At 42.7% G+C, this 27,995-nt stretch overlaps 1 protein-coding gene across 1 annotated transcript in view; it reads right to left on the bottom strand.

Annotated features, from left to right (window-relative positions):
* LOC110485785 (VPS10 domain-containing receptor SorCS3) overlaps nucleotides 1-27,995 on the bottom strand; it is a 216,313-nt gene that overhangs the window by 77,274 nt on the left and 111,044 nt on the right. The window contains exons 3-4 of the mRNA XM_021556952.3: nucleotides 13,693-13,792; nucleotides 6,695-6,853 (exon numbers count right to left, since the gene is read on the bottom strand). Coding sequence (XP_021412627.3) covers nucleotides 6,695-6,853; nucleotides 13,693-13,792 — 259 coding nt within the window. The remainder of the gene's footprint in view (nucleotides 1-6,694; nucleotides 6,854-13,692; nucleotides 13,793-27,995) is intronic.

Here is a 27,995-nt window from a genome sequence, read left to right as displayed (position 1 = left end):
CAGGGATGAACCGTGGAAACTGTGCGGCGCCCACAGCATCATACTTTGACTTCAGCGTGTCGTTGCACTGGAGTTCAATCAGCTCCATTTGGATGTTGGTTGGTGCATTTTCCACATCAACTGCGAAGGGATTACTAAGCAGTTCAAACTTGCATTTCTGGGCATCGAAGTCGGCAAATCGCCGGCTAAACTCAGCGGCGAGAACACTGAGTTTTTCAGCAAACTGTGCGCATGGGAACACGGCGGTAGAGATCTGCGCTTTTATGGATTGGCAGCAGGGAAAATGGCAAGGGTTTCCTTGCAGCATCTGATTCTCCCACAGGCACAGTTTAGTTTTGAAGGCCCTCACTGCAGCGTACATGTCTGTGATGATGCGCCCCCGCCCCTGAAGCTGCAGGTTCAGCGCATCGAGATGGCTCGAGATGTCACAGAGAAAGGCCAGCTCACATAGGAACTTTTGCTCCCGGAGCTCTGCTGTATCATTCCCTTTGGTTTCCAGGAATTGACATATTTCCTCACGCAGCTCGAAACATCTGTTCAGTACTTTTCCTCTGCTTAGCCATCTCACCTCTGTTTGATACGGCACGTCTGCGTATTCCGAACCACACTCCTCCAGAAAAGATTTAAACTGGCGGTGATTTAGACCTTTGGCTCTTATAAAGTTAACTACCTGTGTTACTGTGGTCATAACATGTTCCATCTTTAGGGCTTTGGCACACAGTGCTTCCTGATGTATGATGCAGTGGTAAACAGTTGGCTCACCTGCACCGTTCTCTTCCCGCATCTTCTCCCGAACCATGCCCACCAGTCCACTCTTTTTACCGCACATCGCTGGCGCACCATCTGTCGTTAATCCAACGAGTTTATCCCACGGCAGCTTTATTTCAGTTACACATTTGGAAACCTCCTCAAAGATTTCCTTTCCTGTGGTTGTGCCATGCATTGATTTGAATCCTAATAGCTCCTCCGTAACACACAGATTTGAGTCCACTCCACGGATGAAGACTGACAGCTGAGCAGTATCAGATGCGTCGCAGCTCTCATCCACAGCGAGGGAGAACGCAACAAAATCTTTTCCCTTTTCCATCAGCTGGTCATACAGATTGGTGGCAAGATCACATGTGCGATCAGCTACTGTGTTCCTGCTCAGGCTCACGTTTGAAAATGCTTGTTTTTTCTCTGGGCATACGAGGTCACAAACCTTCATCATGCACTTTTTCATGAACTCTCCCTCATTAAAGGGCCGGGCTGATTTTGCGATCTCTGCTGCCACTATATAACTAGCCTTTACAGCAGCCTCGCTTTGTGATGTGGCTTTTTTAAACATATTCTGTTGTGAAACCAAACTTCTTTTCATCTCCTCTACTTTCTGGCTCCTTTGAGTCATGTCCAGGTCCTTGTATTTGTCATGGTGTTTCGTTTCATAGTGTCGTCTAATGTTGTACTCCTTACTTACAGCCACGTTGACTCCACAAACAAGACAAACAGGTTTGTCTTTTACATATGTAAACAGATATTCTGCCTCCCACTTGTCCAGAAAGCTCCTGTTTTCTGCCTTTCTTTTCGTCATTTTTGGGAAGGGTTAGCTCGCTGACAGTTGTAGCGTCTATGTTGCTATGACTACTGTCACAGAGGAGAGAGCATTTCTGGGTCCTGTCCTGATTGGCGCGCGAAAACAGCAGAGCATTATGGGATTCGTAGTATTAGTGGTGAATGCGCTGTATAATACCGGCGGGCCAGCTCTAGTAGTAATTTGGTATTGTCTCGCGGGCCAAATATAATTACCCCGCGGGCCAAATTTGGTCCACGGGCCAGAGTTTGACACCCATGGTATAGACGATCTCCAGTACAATCCAACTCCAGTATAGTTAAACTCCAATACAATCCAACTCCACTACAGACCAAATCTAATATTATCCAACATCAGTATAATCCAACTCCTGTGTTGTCCAACTTCAGTATAGTCCAACTCCAGCATACACCAAATCCAGTATAGACCAACTCCAGTATAGTCCAAGTCCAGTATAGTCCAACTCCAGTATAGTCCAACTCCAGTATAGTCCAACTCCAGTATAGTCCAACTCCAGTATAGTCCAACTCCAGTATAGACCAACTCCAGTATAGACCATCTCCAGTATAGTCCAACTCCAGTATAGTCCAACTCCAGTATAGACTAACTCCCGTATAGTCCAACTCCAGTATAGACCAACTCCAGTACAGACCAACTCTAGTCCACATTGACATTCCACTGAAAAAGGAAGCTGCTTTGATAATCCCCTATTTCAAATGGATGATGGGGCAGGTTCAAATGACCGTGAACACTAATGGTTTCAAAATGACTACATCTTTCACTTTCACTCTCCTTCAGAGGGAGACTTTATCATACTGATAAACAAGAAAAAAATGCAGAGCATAGTGACATAGGAAAGTGGAGCCGGCTACAGAACGAGGCTGTTGGATTGTAGTCAAGAGGCGAGGTTCAGCAAGAGGCAGAATCCATCAAGTCGACTATTATGTCTTCCCCACAGAATAATGATGGAAGGTTGGCAGCTCTGGCACTGATACCCAGCTGATCCTATTTGCAAAGGTAAATGCCAGCCTTTTACCTGGCCGAGATACTGAGATACACAGTCTGACTTCTGTCTGCGGCGGACGAGAAGAGGGGGATTCAAAAGGCAGGGACAGGGAGAAACAAGAGAGGGAGTGGGAGAGGTGTAATAAAGTGTCAGATCACCATCAGTGCCAGCTCAGGGAAGGTATGTATGAAAACCGTGAAAAGTGTGTTTTCTCCCTCACTGTCACTGTAATATGGGCCAATAAGTTTAATTGAAAATAAGTGATTTTGACTAAGTGTTAAGAAATCTCAGATAGTTGGGGGTTTGGAATGTAAATTGATAGAACAAAGTGAGAATATTCTGGAGGCCCTGTTTCAAAACCGATAAAAAAGTGTTTATTCATCATCTTCACTCCCTCTCTCTGTCACACACACACACACACACACACACACACACACACACACACACACACACAGTACATCCTATGGTTTGAATTGAAGAGGCAGTCCATCAACTGGGGCTTTAAACTCAATCTAAAGAGGCCCGGGACATGATGAAAAACAAAAAGGATGTCACACCTCCACCATTTCACCAAAGGAACACAGGTGCATGGCAAGAGAGGCCTGACAACGACAAAAAAGTTGTGTTCCTTACACACGCAACAATCTGTTTCCTTGTTGTTGGCACATTGGCTCCCCACTCCTATCTCTATGTAACAGCACACCTCCATCCATCTGCTGTAGTGAAAATGTATACATCCTCCAAAAAAAAACACCTCCAGATATATTCTCACCAGGAAGACCACCCTCCACAACACCTTCTCCAGCTTTATCCTCAGCAGGAAGAACTCCTCCACAACACCTTCTCCAGCTTTATCCTCAGCAGGAAGACCTCCTCCACAACACCTTCTCCAGCTTTATCCTCAGCAGGAAGACTCCCCTCCACAACACCTTCTCCAGCTTTATCCTCAGCAGGAAGACCTCCCTCCACAACACCTTCTCCAGCTTTATCCTCAGCAGGAAGACCTCCTCCACAACACCTTCTCCAGCTTTATCCTCAGCAGGAAGACCTCCCTCCACAACACCTTCTCCAGCTTTATCCTCAGCAGGATGACCCCCCTCTACAACAACATTTAGTTATAGTCTATTGACTAATGACAGTAATCCTGCTATCAAACCTAATGCAGACAAGGGGCCAATCAAATCCCCATACGCAATGTAGGGCAAGTGAGTACGAGACTGGAGAAGTCACAAATAAACCTGACATACACTGATGCTTTATTCTAGCGGCGCTGTCTGGCAATACAGATTATTTCCCCTAATGGAAGGAATTACAAATAACCCAAACGGGGCTTAGGCGGTGTGTAGGGTTGCCTGCAATGTAATTGTGGTGCTGGGTGACCAGGCTGAAAATAGTGTATGCAGGTGATCCAAATTCACTTGTGAGTTATTTTATTTTTTTTATTATCTTGGAACGTTGGATACTGTGAACTCGTTTGACTGTGTAAAGAAATGTGACCTGTTTCTGTTGATACATCCGAAGGGAAACATTTTTGATCACTTTTTTCAAAGGTTGAAAGGAAGTGTGAATAAATGCATCTCCAACATGTCAACTATCTGATTTGGTTGTTGTACAGAATGCGGTAGACTGACGTTCTTCATCTGACATTGTGCGTCTGAGTGGGAGACTACAGGGGGCTGACAGGAACATTATTTGGGGAAAACAAAGTTATGTCAGACACCTGGGGTTCTCCTCTTGACATACCCAAAACCAATTGATTACAACACCAGAAACCTGAATAAGGGTATTAAACACAGAGACAGACTGGTGCTGAGGGAACTAAGATCATAGATTGGCAATAGATACATGGACATAAACTGGATATTTTTGTACAATCAATGTTCATTGTCTTTCTGTGCTAATGTCATTTTATCTACACTAGCAGCTTTTTCTGAGGTGAATTGTCTGCTCTCATTAACACTTCTAACTAAATAATGAAATCAAAACCCCATATCCCCAAGTGACCACAGTAATTGCTGTAACGATGTGTGCTGAGAGTCTGGAAGCAAGTTCAGGGAGTGAGTGTTTTAATAAATAAACACAACATAATACAACATGACAAACCAAGAACAATACACAGACATGAAACAGAAACCATAACGCCTGGGGAAGGAACTAAAGGGAGTGACATATATAGGGAAGGTAATCAGAGAAGTGATGGAGTTCAGGTGAGTCAGAAGATGCGCAGGTGCGCGTAACGATGGTGACAGGTGTGCGCCATAACGAGCAGCCTGGTGACCTCGAGGCCGGAGAGGGAGCACACGTGACAATTGCAATGTGTACTGAATACTTGAACTCAACGGTCCCACCAAGTTAACGTTTTGATGAACATATCCCTTATACTATCCATTAGGGACCCAAAGCCTTGTCTCACAGGTCCAACGAGGTGTGTGAGCCGAGATGCAATATGTTAAGAATGGAATACAACTTGAATTGTGGGGACTTTAGTTTTTTTTTTCACTTCTCCCTTGAGACTTCCACCACTAGCTTCCTACACCCCCCAACACAATACTTCTCAGATTATAAACACGTTCAGAAAAAAAAAAAATCTATGCTTTCTCTCTTTGAATCTAACAGCAGGGAGGGTGTTACATGAATAACTGAACTGCACTAAACAACCCGGGCCTGACGTTGTCTAGCATAACAGCTCTTGTCAAAAGATTTATAACACAAGCAGCTCTAATACTGAAGTCAATTAGGAGACCTGAACAATGGAAAAGCCACAGAGGAACAAAGGAGAACAAGAAGAAAAATGGTTCTGTATTATGTTTGAGTTGTTTCTGCACTTTCCACCCACATACTTTTGTGAGAAGTGTCACAAACGAACTAATTGTATCGCCCTTAGTCAGAGAGAGAGAGAGAGAGAGAGAGAGGAACAGCTACATCAATAGTAATGTCTTTACCCTGAGCACACATTCTGAGATAAGAGTCAAGACAGGTCACCCAGAGTTCTAGAACTCGAAATAGAAAAGACATTGAGGAAAGAGGTAAAGATTGACCTGCATTGAATACAAAAAGACTGAAGACAAATAGTAAAGTGATCTGACAAAGCTTGTTATCAGTACAGGACAGACTGTTTTAAAGTTGCACTTGTATGGACTCTCAATGAAATATACTACATGATCTAATTTACTAATCACCATTGGATTCCACATTGCATCAGTGCTTAAGGAATCGTTTCATCAGAACGGTAAGTATGTTGTCGAAGAGTGTTCCATGTCCACAAAGGTTTGTCTTCTGAGGGTGTTCCATGTCCACAATGGTTCATCCTTTTAATGCAAACAAAATTTCACCAACATCTATAGTGTACATTAAACAGCCCAAAAGGTTATGTTTCAAATTCGTATAGACGGCATTCTATAATGAAGGCCATCACAGACCGAAAGTGTAACAAATTACAACCTCTGGATCTGTCCAGGTTTCATTGTTATGACCGATATTGGGGTCAGTTAGCAACCCAAGGTGTCAGTCTTCTCCCTCCTCGACCTCAACCAGACTCCCCTATGTGATAGCCATCTGGGTCGCCAGGTAAGACTCATTTGGCCATAATGGTAGGTCTTCTTCACAGGGGGTTATATGGGATGTGACCTGTGTGTGAGTGGGGGGTACAGAGCTCTCCTCAACATGATACTACTGTACAGTGAAGGTTACAGATGAGAGCATAGGTGTATAGGACTGCAGAGTCGCTGTATGTGGTTTGCAGGCCTATAGTGCTGACATCTTCTAATGAATATTTGAAAGTTCATTAGTAGTTACAAGTAAAGTTACTGTGTAGTTGGAATCATGTTATAACACAAACATTTTCAATGCTCTAAATATATCGCCATGGTAATTAAATAAGGTAACATCAAATGGATAACAATAATCAATATTCTAATCAAAACCTCCAGCTAAATAAATCATTAAATCATGGCAGAAGAATATTCAATAAACCAATACGGGGCCGTTGAAACCGAGATGGAAATACGGTAAAAAAATATATAGCTTGGACTTTTATCCGACTGTGTATCACAGTTCAAAATCCAAAGCGTACTGCATCAAACAACCAACTGTGGTGAAAAAAATGACATGGAGCTCACCTTCTGGTCGTGGCTGTAGGCTAGAGCCCAATCCTCCTGTGTTGGATGGAACAGAAGGCTTAGAATGTAGAAGCTGAGGCGGTATTTCTGATAGCTCGCTCCTTCATCCGAGCTGATGAGCACACTGCTCTCAAACTCAGGGTCTGTCAGCACCATTATCTGAGAGAGAGAGAGAGAGAGAGAGAGAGAGAGAGAAGGGTCACCATGTCAGCACTCCAGGTCTAGTGGTTGGCATGCAGCATGCTGTTACTAGCGCTAACACCTTCACTTTGTTTTGGACTTCATTTTACAAATGTGCCTCTCGTGCTCTGTTGCCATGGTTTTTTGGCCTCTTCCAGTGCACGCACAGGTCTACACTTTGGTGCACTTTGGCTTTCAGTCACCCCTGTCCAGATGCATTCCCTTTAATGAGATAGAGGTGGTTCAGAATACCCCTGTGGACATATAAGTCAACCATGAGGGGGCCACAACACAACTGCAACAATAAGTTGCTATGTTAAAGAATAGGATAAGTTTTAAGAACATACTGTAGATCAATAGGCTGCTGTGCTATGGTGTTCTGTAACACCGCTGTGAAGCAAGAGAGAACTCCACAACTTTGCATTTACCATGCGTGACTACATGTTTAGGCAATGCTATTTGTTTTGAACAATATATAAATTTGTGATAAGAAATAACAAATATTTGTGCAATAAAGAATAATGTCTTTGTGGTATGCTCTATGTTACCACAGTGGCAGGAATTCTAATTCCATGCTAGGAATTACACAGTCTCTACTTTCATTTCATCATGAATTCAGTGCAAATGTACTGCAAATGTTTTGTTGCATATTTGTTAGAAATTAGCCTATTGAGAAAGCAATAACAGAGTAAGATCTGTAAAACTAAAATCATAATAGCAATGCAAAACTACATTGTAACAAAATCTGACCTTATTGGTGTAGTATCTATATCTTGGTATAATATGATTTATTTTTGGGGTGGGATGTAAAGCAGACATTTTCATTAAAGTGCATTACTCTCAAAACACAGATATATCCTTAAAAGCCATTTCCACTATATAGAACCAGGGCCTTTTTTCTCAAAGTAATCCATAGACATGTTATTTAATAAGACATACATAGCTCAGATAGGCTTTCTCTCTGTGATGTAATGCAATAAGACATTAACCTGACACCTGGCTTTAATAATAAACTACTAAACCCAGACAGAAGAAGGAGAAGGGAAAAGCGTGACTTGGATAGTGTCACAGCCCAAACTGCTGTGTTTTCTTTCACTGCAACAAAAATACCACCGTCTTTCCCCAGTTTTAACTAGGAATAATCCCAACCCCTCTTTCTCCAGTTTTAACTAGAAATAATCCCCACCCCTCTTTCCCCAGCTTTAACTAGGAATCTTTCCCACCCCTCTTTCCCCAGCTTTAACTAGGAATAATCCCCACCCCTCTTTCCCCAGCTTTAACTAGGAATCCTCCCCACCCCTCTTTCCCCAGCTTTAACTAGGAATCTTTCCCACCCCTCTTTCCCCAGCTTTAACTAGGAATCTTTCCCACCCCTCTTTCCCCAGCTTTAACTAGGAATCTTTCCCACCCCTCTTTCCCCAGCTTTAACTAGGAATCTTTCCCACCCCTCTTTCACCAGCTTTAACTAGGAATCTTTCCCACCCCTCTTTCCCCAGATTTAACTAGGAATCTTTCCCACCCCTCTTTCCCCAGCTTTAACTAGGAATCTTTCCCACCCCTCTTTCCCCAGCTTTAACTAGGAATCTTTCCCACCCCTCTTTCCCCAGATTTAACTAGGAATCTTTCCCACCCCTCTTTCCCCAGCTTTAACTAGGAATAATCCCCACCCCTCTTTCCCCAGCTTTAACTAGGAATCTTTCCCACCCCTCTTTCCCCAGCTTTAACTAGGAATCTTTCCCACCCCTCTTTCCCCAGCTTTAACTAGGAATCTTTCCCACCCCTCTTTCCCCAGCTTTAACTAGGAATCTTTCCCACCCCTCTTTCCCCAGCTTTAACTAGGAATAATCCCCACCCCTCTTTCCCCAGCTTTAACTAGGAATCTTTCCCACCCCTCTTTCCCCAGATTTAACTAGGAATCTTTCCCACCCCTCTTTCCCAGCTTTAACTAGGAATAATCCCCACCCCTCTTTCCCCAGATTTAACTAGGAATCTTTCCCACCCCTCTTTCCCCAGCTTTAACTAGGAATCTTTCCCACCTCTCTTTCCCCAGCTTTAACTAGGAATAATCCCCACCCCTCTTTCCCCAGCTTTAACTAGGAATCTTTCCCACCCCTCTTTCCCCAGCTTTAACTAGGAATAATCCCCACCCCTCTTTCCCCAGCTTTAACTAGGAATCTTTCCCACCCCTCTTTCCCCAGCTTTAACTAGGAATCTTTCCCACCTCTCTTTCCCCAGATTTAACTAGGAATCTTTCCCACCCCTCTTTCCCCAGCTTTAACTAGGAATCTTTCCCACCCCTCTTTCCCCAGCTTTAACTAGGAATCTTTCCCACCCCTCTTTCCCCAGCTTTAACTAGGAATCTTTCCCACCCCTCTTTCCCCAGCTTTAACTAGGAATCTTTCCCACCCCTCTTTCCCCAGCTTTAACTAGGAATCTTTCCCACCCCTCTTTCCCCAGCTTTAACTAGGAATCTTTCCCACCCCTCTTTCCCCAGCTTTAACTAGGAATCTTTCCCACCCCTCTTTCCCCAGATTTAACTAGGAATCTTTCCCATCCCTCTTTCCCCAGATTTAACTAGGAATCTTTCCCACCCCTCTTTCCCCAGCTTTAACTAGGAATCTTTCCCACCCCTCTTTCACCAGCTTTAACTAGGAATCTTTCCCACCCCTCTTTCCCCAGATTTAACTAGGAATCTTTCCCATCCCTCTTTCCCCAGCTTTAACTAGGAATCTTTCCCACCCCTCTTTCCCCAGCTTTAACTAGGAATAATCCCCACCCCTCTTTCCCCAGCTTTAACTAGGAATCTTTCCCACCCCTCTTTCCCCAGCTTTAACTAGGAATAATCCCCACCCCTCTTTCCCCAGCTTTAACTAGGAATCTTTCCCACCCCTCTTTCCCCAGATTTAACTAGGAATCTTTCCCATCCCTCTTTCCCCAGCTTTAACTAGGAATCTTTCCCACCCCTCTTTCCCCAGCTTTAACTAGGAATAATCCCCACCCCTCTTTCCCCAGCTTTAACTAGGAATAATCCCCACCCCTCTTTCCCCAGCTTTAACTAGGAATCTTTCCCACCCCTCTTTCCCCAGCTTTAACTAGGAATAATCCCCACCCCTCTTTCCCCAGCTTTAACTAGGAATAATCCCCACCCCTCTTTCCCCAGCTTTAACTAGGAATCTTTCCCACCCCTCTTTCCCCAGCTTTAACTAGGAATAATCCCCACCCCTCTTTCCCCAGCTTTAACTAGGAATCTTTCCCACCCCTCTTTCCCCAGCTTTAACTAGGATTCCTCCCTGGTGGTGATTTAGATCAATTGTTTTTCATTAAAGCCAATAAACAGACTGCGGAATCTGTGCCAGTTTTTTTCTTAAAAAAAATATGTTTCTTCAATTTTTTTGTAGTTCACCTCACCTTCGAATTTTGCCATTGTCATTGCCCTCACTGAGGGACGAGGGACTGCGAATTGCCCCGTCTACTTCTCCCAGAGTCTTAGGGCCTTGTCACATGTAATTAAATAGTTTCTAACGTCAGGTCTAATAATTTCTCATAATATTGTATTAATCGACTGCATTTATTATGAGTGGAAATTGTATTTCACCTTGCATTTTTTATTCTTCTGTCAGGACCTTTCTCTCTGTCTCACCACTTAGAGGGGAAAGTACAAATGTTAGAGGTCCTTGAAGGGTCTGGGTGGATCAATGTTTCTTCACCCCTGAACGTTTCTCAGCTCTCTAATAATAATTTAGGTGAGTCCTTTTCAACCAGGCTCCCTTTATATTTACTGTAATACATTTCATATTAAGACATATCTCTATTGATGGCTTGTTGTATAGCTGTGTGTATAGCTGTACTCTGTATATCCCCTGTATCACTGTTGCATTTATTGGAAGGTGCAATATTACACTTTATATGTTGAGAGTAAAAGGAATTGGAGAAGTCTGGAAATGTATTAATTAATGGCCAAAGATGATTCATCTTAAACCAACCTGATTTATATTCCTGCACGGGTAAATATTATTTGCCATGTGACATATTCAATAATAAACCCTATTTAAACATCATTTCTCTTACAAAATGTAGAAAAATGTATTGGACAAATACCATAACTGGACTAAAAGCCTTCTCATAACCCATCTCTCAGTAGATTGAATTCATTTCCTTTCGGAAATTGTTTATGTGGATCATATGGATATGGGCATGTCCATCTGTTCCTGAATCAGTTTTAACAGGCACAAAGTTCCACGAGGGGAGGTTATGTAACAGCTCACATCATCATCAATAACTTTCATGTCATCAAATATACCATTGCATGGCCGGGTAATTAAGATTTTGCTCCACATCCACTTGCCAATTGATGTCCCGGGAATAAAGAGGAGTGAGGCTGGTAACAAAACTTAGATCAATACAGGTTGGAGGGATAACCTCGGCATGTCATCTGCTGATGTTCAGCTAGTTGGTGGGAGTCCAGCTAATCATCAAGCGAGGAGTGTGATAGTCATTGCTGTGTTGTTTGAGGGGCTGAAGCCTGCTGTTGGACGGTGCTTGAGCTATCTGCTGACCACAAACAAGGGGAGTAGCGGAGGAGAGGATTTCTCACAGCAGAATAATCTTGTCAAACCCAGATCAATTGCGACCTATCTGTGAGTGAGCAGTCTGTAGGGAAGGTATAAAAAGGCTACATTCTGGTGAATTGGGATATCACTCTAGATACAACCATAGAAATAGAATGTCTATTCATTCCATGCCTTTTAATTATATTCATATTGTCACACCCTGGTCTTAGCATTTTGTGTTTTCTTTATTATTTTGGTCAGGCCAGGGTGTGACATGTGTAATTTATGTGGTGTGTTTTGTCTAGGGGTTTGTTGTAGGTTATGGGATAGTGGTTAGTGGGGTTGTCTAGAATAGTCTATGGCTGCCTGGAGTGGTTCTGAATCAGAGGCAGGTGTTTATCGTTGTCTCTGATTGGGAACCATATTTAGGCAGCCATATTCTTTGAGTGTTTGGTGGGTGATTGTTCCTGTCTCTGTGTTTGTTTGCACCAGATAGGCTGTTTAGGTTTTTTCACGGTTATTGTTTTGTATACTGTTTGTGTTTTCATCTTTATTAAAGATGTATACAAATAACCACGCTGCATTTTGGTCCGCCTCTCCTCACCTTCACCTGAAGAAAACCTTAACACATATGTTGAGAATGCTAGACTCTTCCTTAATATCAGTGGCTGTGAGTCAAACTGTGCAGAAGACCTCGGAATAAGGCTGAACATGCATAAGGGCAATTCATGATGGGTGTTTTCTTCACAAGCGTGAAGATAAATGTCAGCACCATCATTCAAATCTATTATCTGCTCCTTGAAAGGTCAAGCCTCTGTCTTTTTACCTTTAGACAACATGAGGATATAGTCGCTGACGTTAACAGAATATTGTTGCGTGGAAACCAATCGATTGTAATGCTATATTCACGTGGGAGAAAAAAACACCCTTGAGGCATTAAATACACAAATATATTGTCATGGTGATTTAAGGGTCATTACTGCCTCATCTCAACAGATATAGAGATAATCCTCGTGGTGTTTTTCCCATGCTACACACACATGTTATGCTTGGCCACTGGAATGCAATGAGGAGAAAACGTCCCAGCTTATCCAGTAGAGAGTTGCACTCATCCATCGATAATGAGATAAGAGAGAAGGTGAGGAGGATCGTGGATCGGTGGAAGCCAGAGGTCAATAGTGGTTGTCTACAAAACATGGCCCTGACGAGGGCATCTGGACATCATAGGACCTCGTGACTAGCTTCTACTATAACGTAATTCCCTAACTGGCGTAAAGAAAACTACAAGATCCTCAGTCTATCACCCTAAAAGGGAGATGATAAAGCCCTTGCAGGAAATCTGCTGCCTGTCCACATATCTTGTGTGTCTTTGGATCGGTTAGCCTATATCCCTGTACCTGGGAAATGTGCTGAATGGGCATACTCTACCTTCAACTAGACTATAGGGTCTATCGCTAAGTCCGGCCGGCCAGTGGGAAAATAGTCACAGGGCCAGACCTAGGTATTACTGAGTTCAAGGCTGACCTGGGTTAAGTCCATCAGCTCGGTATCCCACAAACCATCTCTTTCCATGGAGGGATTTTCAGGGTCAGCGCTAGTGATCTATGGACTGATTTGACTCTTCAGGAGGCCCAGAAAGCCAGCTGGGGCCCTTTTCCCTTCACATTACCAACAGAGAAAAGTTTATTCATGGACGGTTTGCTAGTGACGAACCTTAACATGACCCTTAGAAAGTTTTCAGGAGAGACTGAGACACCTGTGTTATAATGTGGAAAAGATGGTCTGCTTCCCAGAATAAAAATAAACTTTGCTCAGAGAAGATGCGCCTACTTTTTTCAATTAGTTTAGCTTCAGCATTTATCTACAAAACAACAAGATTCTTTCTTGAATATGTTCTGTCTTTCTAAAAGGTATTTTTTTGGTCTCTGTGTTGTGTCATGGTAAATGTCCTGAGGCCATAACTACAGTATGAGTAAGTGTTTCTTGGTAGCAATCTTGAATTGCTAAATATGGTCATTAAACTTTGGTTATCTCACAAACTACAAAAACATTTAAAAGCTTGAAAGAAAATATTTATTCAAACCATATTTATTTGAGTCTACCGTCTAACCTTCACTTCGAGTTAACATTTGATTTGATCAGAAATAACAATTAATGGCAGCAGAGAATGGACAATGAACAATTCAGTTCTAGTTAACTCAACTAAATGTCATTAAGTCTTAGTCAGTTATGTGTTATTGAAAATCACTAATTTGAAGTTTGTCTTACCTTTCTCTTGTTGGATGGACAGACATACAGGTAACTCAGCACAGTCTTAGATCCCACTTTGTCATTCATCCTCTCATAGGTGGATCCATAGTCCGTTGATCTGTAAATTAAAAAAAATATGTTTAGACTGAGATAAATACAGACAGACAGGCAGTTCAATGTATGGACAGACAGACCTACAGACTTATTTACCGACACCTGCTTCCAACCACAACCACATCTTCAGGTAGGTTTCTGACCTAGTTAAATCATCTTGGCTTTGAACCACGTCATGTGAAATAGCCCTGTTATTGTACACCTTGGCTTTCTCACCCTTATAACTACAGGAATCTAGGGTGCTCGAGGGCCTTTGATCCTATAACATGCAAACTAAATATATGAGAAAAAACCATTCCTGTGTTATAACACCAGCATAATAACCAGTTATTGATAGGTGCTAATGGAAACAAACCATTCACAGATGCCTGCGGGCCTAACACCTTTAGTAATTTATGACTACCTTGAAATGAAATATGACGAATGCAAAAACATGTGGATGTGCCCGGAATCCAGGAAGCTGGAAATAATTTAGCAATACAAAATGAGCTGTTAGCTAACTCCAGAGCAGAGCACACTCCCATTTGCCTTTCCAGTCTCCAAAGTGCCCTTTCAGTGGTAGTATAATTTCTTCCCGCCACCCAATTTTTTGTTGGTTTTATACACATTTTGTCATTGTAGTTCTGAATCCTGCAAGTCATCTTTAAATTCTCGGCCATGCTTCAGAACCAAAAGGTTGCACGTCTTGATTGTTGACCAATGACCAGTCATCAGCATTGGAGCACAAAGGTGGACAAACAGAGTAGATCTACGTTTATCATCAATATAAAATACAGTCTAGAGATTTACTACTGACTCATCTTTTCCAGAACAGGCTACGTGGTGATTTGATTGATCTAATTTCATATTTCAGAAAGGCCAAGTTTGGGTGCCTATTGGCTATAAACAGAGTATACCAAACATTAGGAATGCCTTCCTAATATTGAGTTGCCCTCCCCCTCAAAACAGCCTAAATTTTTTGGGGCATGGACTCTACAAGGTGTCAAAAGCATTCCATAGGGATGCTGGCCCATGTTGACTCCAATTCTTCCCACAGTTGTGTCAAGTTGGCTGGATGTCCTTTGGGTGATGGACCATTCTTGATACACCCTGGAAACTGTTGAGCCTGAAAAACCCAGCAGCGTTGCAGTTTTTGACACAGACCGCTGCTTTCAATATTATGGGATGAAGATTTAACATTATGGTCATTTTATTATGACATTTGTGAGGAATAACAGGGCAACCAGGCTGACAACAAGCACTCTGCAAGCCTGCTGCCCTCCAAAGGGATGGAATGATGCAGACAGACATGTTTTCCTTATGATCCTGTAACCTCCGTTAAAAATAGGCCGTATGATTTTGCTTGCTCTGGACACCAGAGAAGTGACACTATATATCCCTAGCTGATGTTGGCTGCTAACATTAATGACTTTCAGCTCAAAATGCAGGTGTAAAACACAGTTTATTTCTGTAGCCTATCTGGTGTTTTCAAAAACGCTGTATAGACAGGCTACATTTCCGTACTGATTGTGTGTGCATGTTCACATGAGCCTAAGAATAGCTACCATGTCCCTGTGATTACCTAATTATTTCAATCTGAAGACTGCAAAAAGTCCACACCACTCAGCATTAACCCCCTTCGGATGTGCGGTGCAATTTACAGTATGAGTGAGGAAAGACGAATGGGAAAGTAGTCTTATTTTATAGGTCTTCAGGTTCTTCTCCTCCTGATGGCGTAGTCGGCAGAGAGTAGTGCAGCTCTGCCAGTAATAGAGTATCGGTTTAAATTACAACAAGATCTTTCCTCATTCCAGTTCATTCCTGAGTGCTGGGGAGAGACGGTCACGATGATTACAAAGTAGAATAACGAGAGCGACAGACACTGCATGAGGGCGTGCTGATATCTTGTACAGGATATTTTGTTTTTAAAGAGTTGGAGACATGAATGGGGCGATGACTGATTGGAGAGGGACATTTTTATATGGAATGGGCCTTCGAGCACTAGGGAGCTCCCAAGGGCTGCGTTATGTTGTTTGAGTCTTCTCATGTCCGCGGCAGGCAGGGACATTACAGCAAAGACACAGAATGCTGTCTGACTGAGTTGCTTGCCAAGTATAAATTGAAGAGATAGCAAGCTCCTGTGTGGTATTATATGTAGGCTATGAATCCATTTTACTTTTCACCACTTAGTTCTATCCTCAAGTACTAAGGCTCTGGTGTGAGAGTGTTACAGAAAGACTGTACAATCAGACAGAAATGCATTCAATCAAACCTCCAAACCATAACGTCTCTTTCAGTTGGTCTGATTTCCAAGGTGCCTTTTTTGTTAATCCAAAACCTAGAATGAATACATATTCATGAGTGTCTGTGAGGAAGGAAGCTGTGCTCATGATTAGCATTCAATTGCGATGTTTCAACCTGGCTACACCGCCATACAATAGGCACTTCTCTTTCTTCCTTAATTTCTATTCAGTAATTTCTTCCTCATCAGCCCCTGTCCACTGAGACGGTTGTTTATCTGGTGTTTGGTGTTTAGGTTCTGGTCTGGATACAATGGGTTGAGGGAGCGTGAGACAGAGAGAGCCAGAAGCAGTGTTGCAAGTGAAGGGAGATTCTGAGAAAAAGACCAAACTTAATTTGCCTTCAGAATTTCAATTCTGAGCAAAACATAGCTGAAGTTTCTTCAGCAGCACAGTAGAGAGCTAATACTCGCTCTTGCTGTTGGAGTAGCAGTTTATGAAATATCACAACGCTTCCCAAGGCAACTGACACTAATGGGGTTTTGGCTTGCTGATGGAAGATAGCAGCAGTCTGAAATATTCCTTGACTATCAGAGAGGGGGTTAGGTACAGCAGTAGTTACACTGTCTGCTGTTGTTGTGTCTGCCTGCATTGAGGAAGAAACCCTGAGGTAGTGTGGATATTAGTGATGAAATGCTTTCACTATAGTAAAGAAGTCAGTTATTCAAGGTAAATAAGAGTGCTTGAAGCAGTTTAATCATCCATTCCATTTGTACACTGTTTGAGGCAAGAGAAAACGTCTCTCATATCCTAGAGTTAAACTCTCATATACTAGGAGCTTCAATCCAATAACTTTCTTTTCCAAGCAATGAAAGGCAGTTGCTTCAGAATACAATATACCGACAGTGAAAGAGATTAGTATCTAAGTACTAAGTAATATTGTTGTGTTAAAGTAAACACTGAGGGGTAATGTACAGAGTGAGGCTAAATCTTGTTTGAAGATTCATGTCGAGATTATTCGTAAACACTAAAGCCATGCACCTCATACGGATTTCCTCCTCTTCGTCTGAGGAGGAGTAAGGGTCGGACCAAAACACAGCGTGGTAAGTGTTCATATTGATTTATTAAAAAACACAACTGAACACTGGAACAAAATAATAAACGTGAAATATACAAAACCGAAACAGTACCGTGTGGCCCAAACACTCACACGGAAACAAACACCCACAAACCAAAAGTGAAACCCAGGCTACCTAAGTATGATTCTCAATCAGAGACAACTAATGACACCTGCCTCTGATTGAGAACCATACTAGGCCGAACACAAAAACCAACATAGAAAAACAAACAGACTGCCCACCCCAACTCACGCCCTGACCAAACTAAAACAAATAATAAAATAACAGAACTATTGTCAGAACTTGACACATACTGCCGATTGCTGAATATGTAACATATACATTTAACAGTCCAGGCAAATAACAGAATCCCGGATGTTTCTTCTCGGAAATCAAATCCCCCAGTCTTTCGACCAGGTTCCATCTACCCTGACATAAAGTGAGGAGCTTTTTCATAACTAAATCAATTTCAGAGAGGTGTGAGATAGAGGGAGAAAACAATGTGCATGTTTCTTTATGAACATCAAATGAACAGTAACAAAAAAAAAGATGTGACCAAAAATCACATTAGACATTGTTGTGAGGCTTTGCCAGATGGCTGGCTGCATGTATAGCAGAACATTTAAGTCATTGGTGTGCAGAGGCACAGTGTGGAGACCAGGCTCTGGGGAGAGAGGAAAAAACCTAGTGCTTGATATACGAGAGTGGGACCAAACTCCCAAACCAAATCACCTCAGTCTGTCGTAACACACAATACAAAAAAAGATAAAGACTGGGGCGTTCAGGAGCGCAACTGACTCAGAGGTCCTATTCCTGTATTGATCCAGCAGGGAAACTAAAGGTTGGTAAGCTGTCTTGCACAGCTAGCTCACAGACTGACGCCTCTCTTGGTCTCTTGCATCTGACTTGGCTGGCCACTGACCAAACCAAAGAGTTAGTAACTGTGTGCTAGCATAACTAAGACACCAGACACACTAGCCAGGGAGAAAAACTGGAAAACCTTATCCAAAAATTCTACCGGGGCCCAAAACTTTTACATGGTCGGGTTGTTAGTGTCAGAAGTGGGGTTAACAAAAAGGAACAACTTTACCTGACATTGCAACTGTGAGAGAGAAGAGAGAAAACAGGAAAGTTCTTAGCTGAAAACCCAGAGGCAAGATCAAGCCTTCAGGCACTAAACATGATCTTTCCTCTGATTGACATGGTTGAACATTATTCTGAACGTAGACGAAGCCCAGGCATCCAGTCTTAAAAGTTTCTGAACACAACGTCTGAATCCACAGTGAAACGTTTCTACAGCTATTGTTTGAGATACTACAGGTTATTTTTGTTCCTAGCCAGACTGCAGGGGAATGACAGATGTAATATGGGTCCAAACACCAGATCCTAGACCCGATGAACCAACTGTCTGGATGGATGCTGAGACCTCTGGACGACACAGGAAAATGAGAGTTTAGCGACTGCAATATTGGTTGGCAGAGACACACCGCAATGGGCATGAATTACTATCATGGCTCTGATAGATAGTGCTGGATAGCAGAGAGACTGTGGGGCCAGAGATCTTAATAAGAGACAGATGACGAGAGGTGATGTGAAAAGGTCATGCAATACCTGACTAAAAGGGAAAAATGTGAATGGTTGATGGGAAATAGCTGACTTGAACTATTCAACACCCAAACTGCTCTAACTCTTCATTATCATTCCTCATAGCAGATCACATTGTGAGATGCTGGAATAAAATGTGTTTCAACTTCAAAAAGAAGACAACCATCTCTACCTTCTTGAAAAACAACTTAGAGAAGTGCAGTCAACACAGAGAATGTGGTAGAAAATGTTCTGCAGAGTCGGGGGCCCATAAAGAATCAGTTAACTGATAATAAGGCCCACAGTAAAAGGGAGTGTGATAGCACATTGTCTCAGGCTAATCTCAACCCTTAATATACACCATTAACAATCACATCTCCGGGACAAATCACAAGAGCCTCCCATCATCAAACTGCCGTCGTTTTGAGTTCAGAGACAATAGCTGAGCTGAAAGTTTTGTGACGACTGTGAAAATCCATTCCGCTAGCGCTTGCACGCCAAAGAGAAACAGAGAGAGAGAGAGAGAGAGAAAGAAAGGGAGGAGAAAATGAAGAGGGGGAAAAAAGAATGAAGAGAATGCGTCAGCAGAGGAAGGTGTAGAGGGCAAAGGCAGCAAATAAAGCTTTTAATTATATCTGCTGCCATCAGCATACCTTATCTCAGGAAGGGGACCAGCATTGTACAAGCTGTCAGAGTGTTTATCTGTTGCAACATATACACAATGTAGAGGCAGTGAGACACACACACACACTTCTCACCCCTAAGGTACACTAGCTGTAGAAGAATCTCTCCTCCATTGAAGCATAATTGAAAATGACTTTTGGAGAATTGACACATTAAGGGAACATAAAGATATTTGCAGGTGTTTGCCGGAAGAGCACAGTGGATCGTTGGTGAGAGACATGTAGGAGGGTGGAAACTCAAGCGTGAATGAATAATGGAGGGAAAAACATTCACATTTACTGACTGGGTCCAATCGGTGAGAGGAGATGTGTTTTTTCTTCTTTATCTCAACACTTGGAGTGACCTTGAAAAATGAGAAACAGGCAACAGAGACAGGAAGAGGAAATATAAAATAGTCCACGCGTGAAAAAAAACAACAACAGCAGGAACAGATGCAGAAACAGATTCCCTACATAAATTAGGAAGTCAAAGAATATTCCCACTGTGTGAAATGAAGATGTTAGATAAGAACCAAGGTACTGTAGGTACTGTATAGCTATTGCAGGTAGCCTGGAGGTTTACAGCATTGGGCAAGGTCGCTGGTTCGAATCCTGGAGCCGACAAGATGAGAAATCTGTTGCTGGGCCCTTGATCTGGGCAATAGTGACCCTGGCCGTAACCCCACTCCCTGCGGGTCTCTCAGGAGGAGTTGGAATATCCAAGAAACACATTTCCATGTCACACTTGTAACAGGACAAATATAAGCACCCCCTAAATGTATTCTTATCATTTTTCAAGTGTTACTGAGCAGTGTGGAGGAGAAAAGGTATGAGACAGGAATGTTTCAATCTCCCAATGTACCTAATCCTAACATGGAACTGTACGCATATAACAGATAAGAGTGCGCACAAGATACAGCATTTGTCATAAGTTATTGGACACAGGGGGAAAAACATGAACGTTTCCATTTCACAAATCATACTTTTATGGCACTTTGATCAAGTTACTGGACACAGGGGAAAACAACTATGAGACATGAAAGTTTAAATCTCACTATGGACCTAAGTCATTCTTTCATGGCACTTTTAGCATGGCCTTCATGGCTTGTTTGTGTGTCATTACTTTCATTCACAAATGCACTCTTGAAGTGCTGTGAAGAACTATAGCGGAAGAAACACTGACATTTGGAGGATGTTTTTAAGTGACCTCACATACTGTCTCGTTGATACCTCTGTCACGTTCAACATTCCTCTTTCACTCCTGACTGTGCATCTTCAAGCGATTTAGCTTGACCTCGTGTTCTCCCCTGTTCTCCACATTCCACAAAGCTCTTTTCCAGAACAAGTCTTTCAACAAACATATAAAAGTTTGAGATTCCCCCTCCAGGCGTGATTATTTCTGCACGAGGGTGAAGAGAGCGTTCTAGGTCACACCGAGACAAATCCACTAGTGAGTCAGCGACATCCGCCTTTTTCCCGCTCATCGCCGAGCATCGCCACTGACCTGAAACGCAATGGTGTTGACTCATTGTGTGGTCACCTCAGAACCTCTTCCTGCCTGACAACAACCTAACACGTGCTCTGCCCTTTCCTCACAATGAATTAAGGTTATTGTGTGTGACTTGGTGGAGTCACACTCGGGTCAGGGCACAGCAGCAGGTTTTCGGGTATAATCTTTAGGTGGGACCTTTCCTCTAGCTATGCGGATACGACACGAGCACAACTGATTCCCATTCATTATTTACAACTAGAGGAAGCTGAGGCCAGTAGATTAAATTACGTTTTTCATTTTCTTCTGTAATGTACAGGTAACAGCCAAAATAGTGGATACATTTGAGTAAATAAGGGATACAAAGTCTATTGAAAGCAGGTGCTTCCACACAGTTGTTTCCACACAGGTGCTTCCACACACTTTTTCAGTGTGCACTTTAGCATTAGCGATGATTGTACGGAATCTTGCCAGGCTTTTCAAAGCCATGTCATAATGAACGAGGGGCCAAAAACACACTCTTGATTTACAGTGCATTCGGGAAATATTCAGGCCCCTTCCCCTTTTCCACATTTTGCTATGATTGTACAGCACTCTCTATTGTTTATACAACTAATGTAAGGGCAGGACATGAGACAGGAGTGAAAACTGACGTGGGCATTGTTTCATGTGTTTTATAGGACAAAACGTTCCAAGCATTCCAATGTACGTAGAGGGGGGTGTTGCACAATATCAATGCATAACAGTTACATTACAGGCTTATTCTAAAATTGATTTAAAAAAAAATTCCCCTCATCAATCTGCACACAATACTCCATAATTACAAAGTAAAAACTAGTTTAGAAATTTTTGCAAATGTATTACAAATAACTAACAGAAATACCTTATTTACATAAGTATTCGGTCCCTTTGCTATGAGCTCAGGTAGAGCCTGTATATGCATTGATCAACCTTTGAGATGTTTTTACAACTTGAAACATTTATCTGTGGTAAATTCAATTGATTGGACATGATTTGGAAAGGCACACACATGCATATATAAGGTCCCACAGCAAAAACAATGCCATGCGTTCGAAGGAATTGTCCGTAGAGCCCCGAGACAGGATTGTATAAAGACACAGATCTGGGAAAGGGTACCAAAATGTGTCTGCAGCCTTGAAGGTCCCTAAGAACACAGTAGCCTCAATCATGAAAGAAGTTTGGAACCGCCAAGACTCTTCCAAAATGGCTGCCTTGCCAAACTGAGCAATCGGGAGGGAATGGGCCTTGGTGAGGGAGGTGACCAAGAACCTAATGGTCACTCTTATAGAGCTCCAGAGCTCCTCTGTGGAGATGGGAGAACCTTCCAGAAGGACAACCATCTCTGCAGAGCTCAACCAATCAGGCTTTTATAGTAAGAAAGAAGATTCAACTCTTTGGCCTGAATACCAAGTGTCACGTCTACAGGAAACCTGGCACCATCCCTATGGTGAAGCATGGTGGTGGAAGCATCATGCTGTGGGGATGTTTTACAGCGGCAGGGACAGGCAGACTAGGCAAGATCGAGGGAAAGATGAACGGAGAAAAGTACAGAGAGATCCTTGATGAAAACCTGCTCCTGAGCGCTCAGACTGGGGCGAAGGTTCACCATCCAACAGGACAACGACCTTAAGACAACACAGCAGTGGCTTCGGGACAAGTCTCTGAATGAGCCCGGACTTGAACCTGATCAAAAATCTCTGGAGAGACCTGAAAATAGCTGTGCAGCTACGCTCCCCATCCAACCTGACAGAGTTTGAGAAGATCTGCAGAGAAGAATTGAGAAAATACACGTATTCCCTCGCTGTCGGGTATAAATCACATTGTGGAATAAATGGCCCATGTGAAATTGTTTAACTGTAACAAAGGTTGTTTTTCGGGCTGGGATCTGGGGTTGAATAAGAAAGATTTGATAGTGTACAATCAAACATATTTCGCTGCCATACATCCTGCTGCACTGCCCTCAAAGGGTATGTGTTTTGTTGTTTCCAGAAATTCTCCAAAGAGATATAAAAAAAAGGAGAACTCTCAGAGAGAGTAAAAGTGAGAGGAAGCCATATCCCTTTTACATCCTTTGTCTGTTTCCTCCTTCTCCCGCTCTATAAGAAGTTTCAGAGCCAATATTATGGAAACGTATAACTCAGGAATGAGGAGATGGGCTGAGATGATCTGAAGGAGGAAGTAAAGAAAAATCTTCCCAAAACTTCAGGAAGAGAAGGGTGAAGAAGTAACATCATGACTAATCTTTTTCATTGAAATGGATAATGTTGTTTTCCAGGCCAGGTTCACAGGAATCTGATAAGTCTGGCTGGCATTGAGGCAGTTCTTCTTGTTCTCTCTTGACACATCCCTATCACTGTCACGCCCTGACCTGAGTATTCTTTGTTTTCTTTATTGTTTTGGTTAGGTCAGGGTGTGACATGGGTGATGTATGTGTTTTTGTACTGTCTAGGGGTTTTGTAGGTTTATGGGGTTGTTTTCATCTAGGTGTTTATATATGTTTATGGTTGCCTAGATTGGTTCTCAATTAGAGGCAGGTGTTTATCATTGTCTCTGATTGGGAACCATATTTAGGCAGCCATCTTCTTTGGGTATTTAGTGGGTTATTGTCTGTGTGATGTTGCATGTTTACACTCAGTGTTTATAGTGGTCATGTTTGTTTTGATATTCTGTTTTGTTTGTTTAGTGTACCTCGTGTTATTTTCATCTTACATTAAAAGTATGGATTCACATCACGCTCCGCTTTGGTCTCCTCACTACGACGTTCGTGACAGTCACCTTCTCTCAGTCCCCGGAATATTCTCAGAACTCTGTCACAGAGTTCGCAAAAGTCCATCCATAATCTAAATGGCATCCATGACAGCTCTGTGGTTTCACTATCATGTGGTAGGGGCAATTGGTAGGCAAACAACACACACACGTAGGCCCACATCAACTGCAAGCAACCACAGGCAACCAATCAGAAAGTAGTCTTTCTTGTAGTATTTGTGTCAGAAACCCAGTGGTTTACTCAAGACTTCTAAGGCCACACACTGCATGACTTGTAGGCCAGATAGATTACAAAACATTGCATTATCATGTCTGAGGCAACATGTACAGTACTGTCTGCATGCACGGGTCAGTGTACAATCTGTACTAGTACACACTGGCCTGTACATGGAATGATAAAGTCCAGTGAGTTAGAAACCCCAAAACAAACCTAGTATCACAACAACGAGGTAGAGGGTCGTGGAGATCGAATTACAAGTTCTGTGCCGCACGAAAAACATCAATCAACTAAGCATTCACGCTCAAGAGGATTAATCATTTAGCCTTAATCAGTGTCACATGTGGCGGCTTGATGAGATTTTAACTTGATAACCACAAGCAAAACCGAAAGCTGTGTATTTAAAAGGGAGCTGCTCTTGAGTTGCATTTGTATTGAAAACGTGTAATATAAGCCTGCTGGCGGTTAGAGCTGGTGACGAAATCCAACCATTTACTCTTAAGACAGAATGTAAATTAGAGTGTGCTTCAGGATATGGGTGGGAAACCCAAGAGTATGTCATTAAAAGGTTTGAATTTAAATATTGAGAGAAAGGAGCTACTACATAAATAACCTCTTCTATAATAGAATGAGTGATTAATGTAACAGACACCAGGAAATGGGAGGGGAGAAGGATGTGCCCATTGAAATGACTAGAAATCCTATATGGAGAGCAAACCTGTGAGTGTTTTTCATAGCAGTTTCACTGTAAAACGGAAGATGTAGATATTGTTTATCAAGGGATTCTTTCAAATCGTTACAATGCCACGGACTAAAGCCTATCTGTTGACGCAAAGGACGATGTTGGCAAATCCTATGTTTTGAGCCGAGTCCAGGATGACATCTGCTCATGAATAATCTAGATTGAGCAGTTTTGATATGAAATATACTGTGTGGGCCTTGACTTGAGGATAACACAATATGATAAACATAGATATTCTACAATATATGAGAATCGATCTGAAAACCTATAACGTCAGATGTTGAAATTAATATCATAATCAGATCTCAGTCATAGGCCTTTTCTGAGAGTTCCTACTTGAGGAAGTATTGGATTCCAATAAAAAGTTATATAGCGCCTCTGGGGTTTTCAGGTAACGTCCAAGTCCAATTGTAATAGATCAGAGACATCAGGTAGGTCCCCTTCTCTCTGCGACACAGGCCTTATTATAGGCACTGACCTGTGAAATATCAGCCAGCCTCTGAGTGAGTGAGTTTAGCAAAATTATGTAATTTGAAAGGTTGTCACTCCTCACCCCTGCCTGACCCCACAGTGGCACATTTGGGAGTGGGGGATGGGATGGGGGGGATGGGGGGGGGGGGTTTAAATGGGAAGGGAGAGATGGAAGGGATGGCCCAGATTAACCTTTCTCTTTCTGTCTTTCTCTTTCTTGTCTTTCTCTCTGTATCTTCTGTCTTGCTCGTCTCTCACTCTTCTCACTCTCGTCTCTCTCTCTCTGTCCCTATTCCGCTGTTTGACTGCAGGGGAATCCTCTCCACTCCAAATCACTAGATGTTACATTCAGAAGACCTGCACGCCTAGTCAGCCAGAGCTTTGTTCAGAGTATATACCCTTCACCATGGCACTGATGCCTTCTGAGTTCCTCGTACAGTAGCCACCTTTTTCTCAGTAGACACAGCAGCTTATCTGATAGCAGCCTACCCAGACATTTTAAAGGTTTTCTTTCTTTCTCGGGTCATTTAAGGAGTGAATTGACACACTCTAATTCACAGCAGGAGAGCTTTGAACTGTGATACATTTCAGCTGGGAAAGTATTCATAGAAATGTGTGACAGAGACTCACTAAAACAAATGCCCATACATGCCCTTAAAATACTGTATGTTGTATTATACAGTACACTTAATTTCACAATTAATCTAACCTTCTAACCTAACAATACCACTTCACACAACATTAAATAATTACCAGACTCGATATCCATTGCATTCGAGATCCACTTGTACAGTGCAATCCCATTTCAGATCATTATAATATTGTATAATGTCACTTTTATTAACACTAACTCCTGTCAGTTGTCATCATCTGACTTCACCTTACAGCAAATCATTCAATCAAGCGTCTAATAAGGGGATGGAGAGGGAAGAGGAGCATGCTTACATTATCAGATGGAGGGACAACTGCACAAGGAAAAACCATACAAACCAGTTGTCATTGTCCGTCTTATTTTCGTCTGAATTTCTCTCTGAAAACCTCCTCATAAAAGAAGGGTGGATGTGTTTTGTGTTCTGAAGAGAGGTATTAACCTTAAAATCCCATAGCTACATACAGATAAAGTCAGGGTTGTGGAGTAACAGATACATGTAAGAAACTGTAACTATAATCCGTTAAATTATCAGAAAAAAATTGTAATCGGATTACAGATACTTTTGAAAAACTAGATGATTACTTTGAGGATTACTTTTAAATTCAGAAAGGATGTTTGCGAAACAAACTCTTTGACACTTCTCTGTTTTCTCAATAACATTCCAATCCTGTCACGTTCTGACCTTAGTTCCTTTATGTCTTTGTGTTAGTTTGGTCAGGGCGTGAGTTGGGGTGAGTAGTCTATGTTCTTTTTTCTATGTAGTATTTATGTGTTTGGCCTGGTATGATTCTCAATCAGAGGCAGGTGTTGTTCATTGTCTCTGATTGAGAATCATACTTAGGCAGCCTGTTTTCCCCATTTTAGTGGTAGGTGATTGTTTTCTGTCTCTGTGGCTTCACCAGACAGAACTGTTTCGTTTTTTGTGTTCAGTGTTAATACATTTCAACATGGACATGTACCACGCTGCATATTGGTCCGAATCTTCATACTCCACATCAGAGGAAATCCGCATTGAAAAAAGGCACAAGTTTCAGTTTGCTCCACCCGAGAGTGTCTGACCACAAGTCAGAGAACACTATGATGACACACCAAATGTGCTTGATGGATCGCGGGAAATGAGCAGGAATAGGCTTTTGTATGCTAAAGTCCATGTTATGTCTTCCAATGGTGCGACTGCTGTCGTCACCCAAAGATTATCCAACTTGAATAAATGTTTGGAGGTAAGGATGACTGCAGTGGTGATATCTACATGGCGCATTGGGAAAGGGGGATACCTAGTCAGCTGTCCAACTGATTGTATTCAACTGAAATGTGTCTTCCACATTTAACCCAACTCCTCTGAATCAGAGAGGTGCGGGGGGACGCCATAATCGACATCCACGTCTTCGGCACCCAGGGAACAGTGGGTTAACTGCCATGCTCAGAACAATGGATTTTTTATCTTGTCAGCTTGGTGATTCGATCCAGCAACATTCCGGTTACTGGCCCAACGCTCTAACCACTAGGCAACTGTACCTGCCAAATCACACTGCTGCTCTCTCATGTAGCTATTTGTGGCTTATGGATTGTGGTTGTTGTGGATGGCTGTTCACAAATCTAAATGTGTACTTGAACCCAATAACTGTCACACCCTGATCTGTTTCACCTGTCTTTGTGATTGTCTCCACCCCTCTCCAGGTGTCGCTCATCTTCCCCAATATCCCCTGTGCATTTATACCTGTGTTCTCTTCTTGTCTTTTGCCAGTTCATCTTGTTTGTCAAGTCAACCAGCGGATTTGTCTCAGCCCCTGCTTTTCCCAGTCTCTATTTTTCTCGCCCTCCTGGTTGGTACCCTTGCCTGTCCTGACTCTGAGCCCGCCTGCCTGACCACTATGCCTGACCCTAAGCCTGCCTGCCTTACCACTCTGCCTGCCCTGACAATAAGCCTGCCTGCCTTACCACTCCGCCTGCACTAACCCTAAGCCTACCTGCCTTACCACTCTGCCTGCCTCTGACCCTAAGCCTGCCTGCCTTAACACTCTGCCTGCCCTGACCCTAAGCCTGCCTGCCTGACCACTCTGCCTGCCCTGACCCTAAGCCTGCCTGCCTTAACACTCTGCCTGCCCTGACCCTAAGCCTGCCTGCCTGACCACTCTGCCTGCCCTGACCCTAAGCCTGCCTGCATTACCACTCTGCCTGCCCTGACCCTAAGCCTGCCTGCCTTAACACTCTGCCTGCCCTGACCCTAAGCCTGCCTGCCTGACCACTCTGCCTGCCCTGACCCTAA

The sequence above is a fragment of the Oncorhynchus mykiss genome, chromosome 13, assembly GCF_057628025.1.
Source record: "Oncorhynchus mykiss isolate SJ-2025 chromosome 13, ASM5762802v1, whole genome shotgun sequence".
NCBI lineage: Eukaryota > Metazoa > Chordata > Actinopteri > Salmoniformes > Salmonidae > Oncorhynchus > Oncorhynchus mykiss.
Note: the sequence above shows the minus strand (reverse complement) of the source record. Positions and strands in the feature narration are given on the sequence as shown.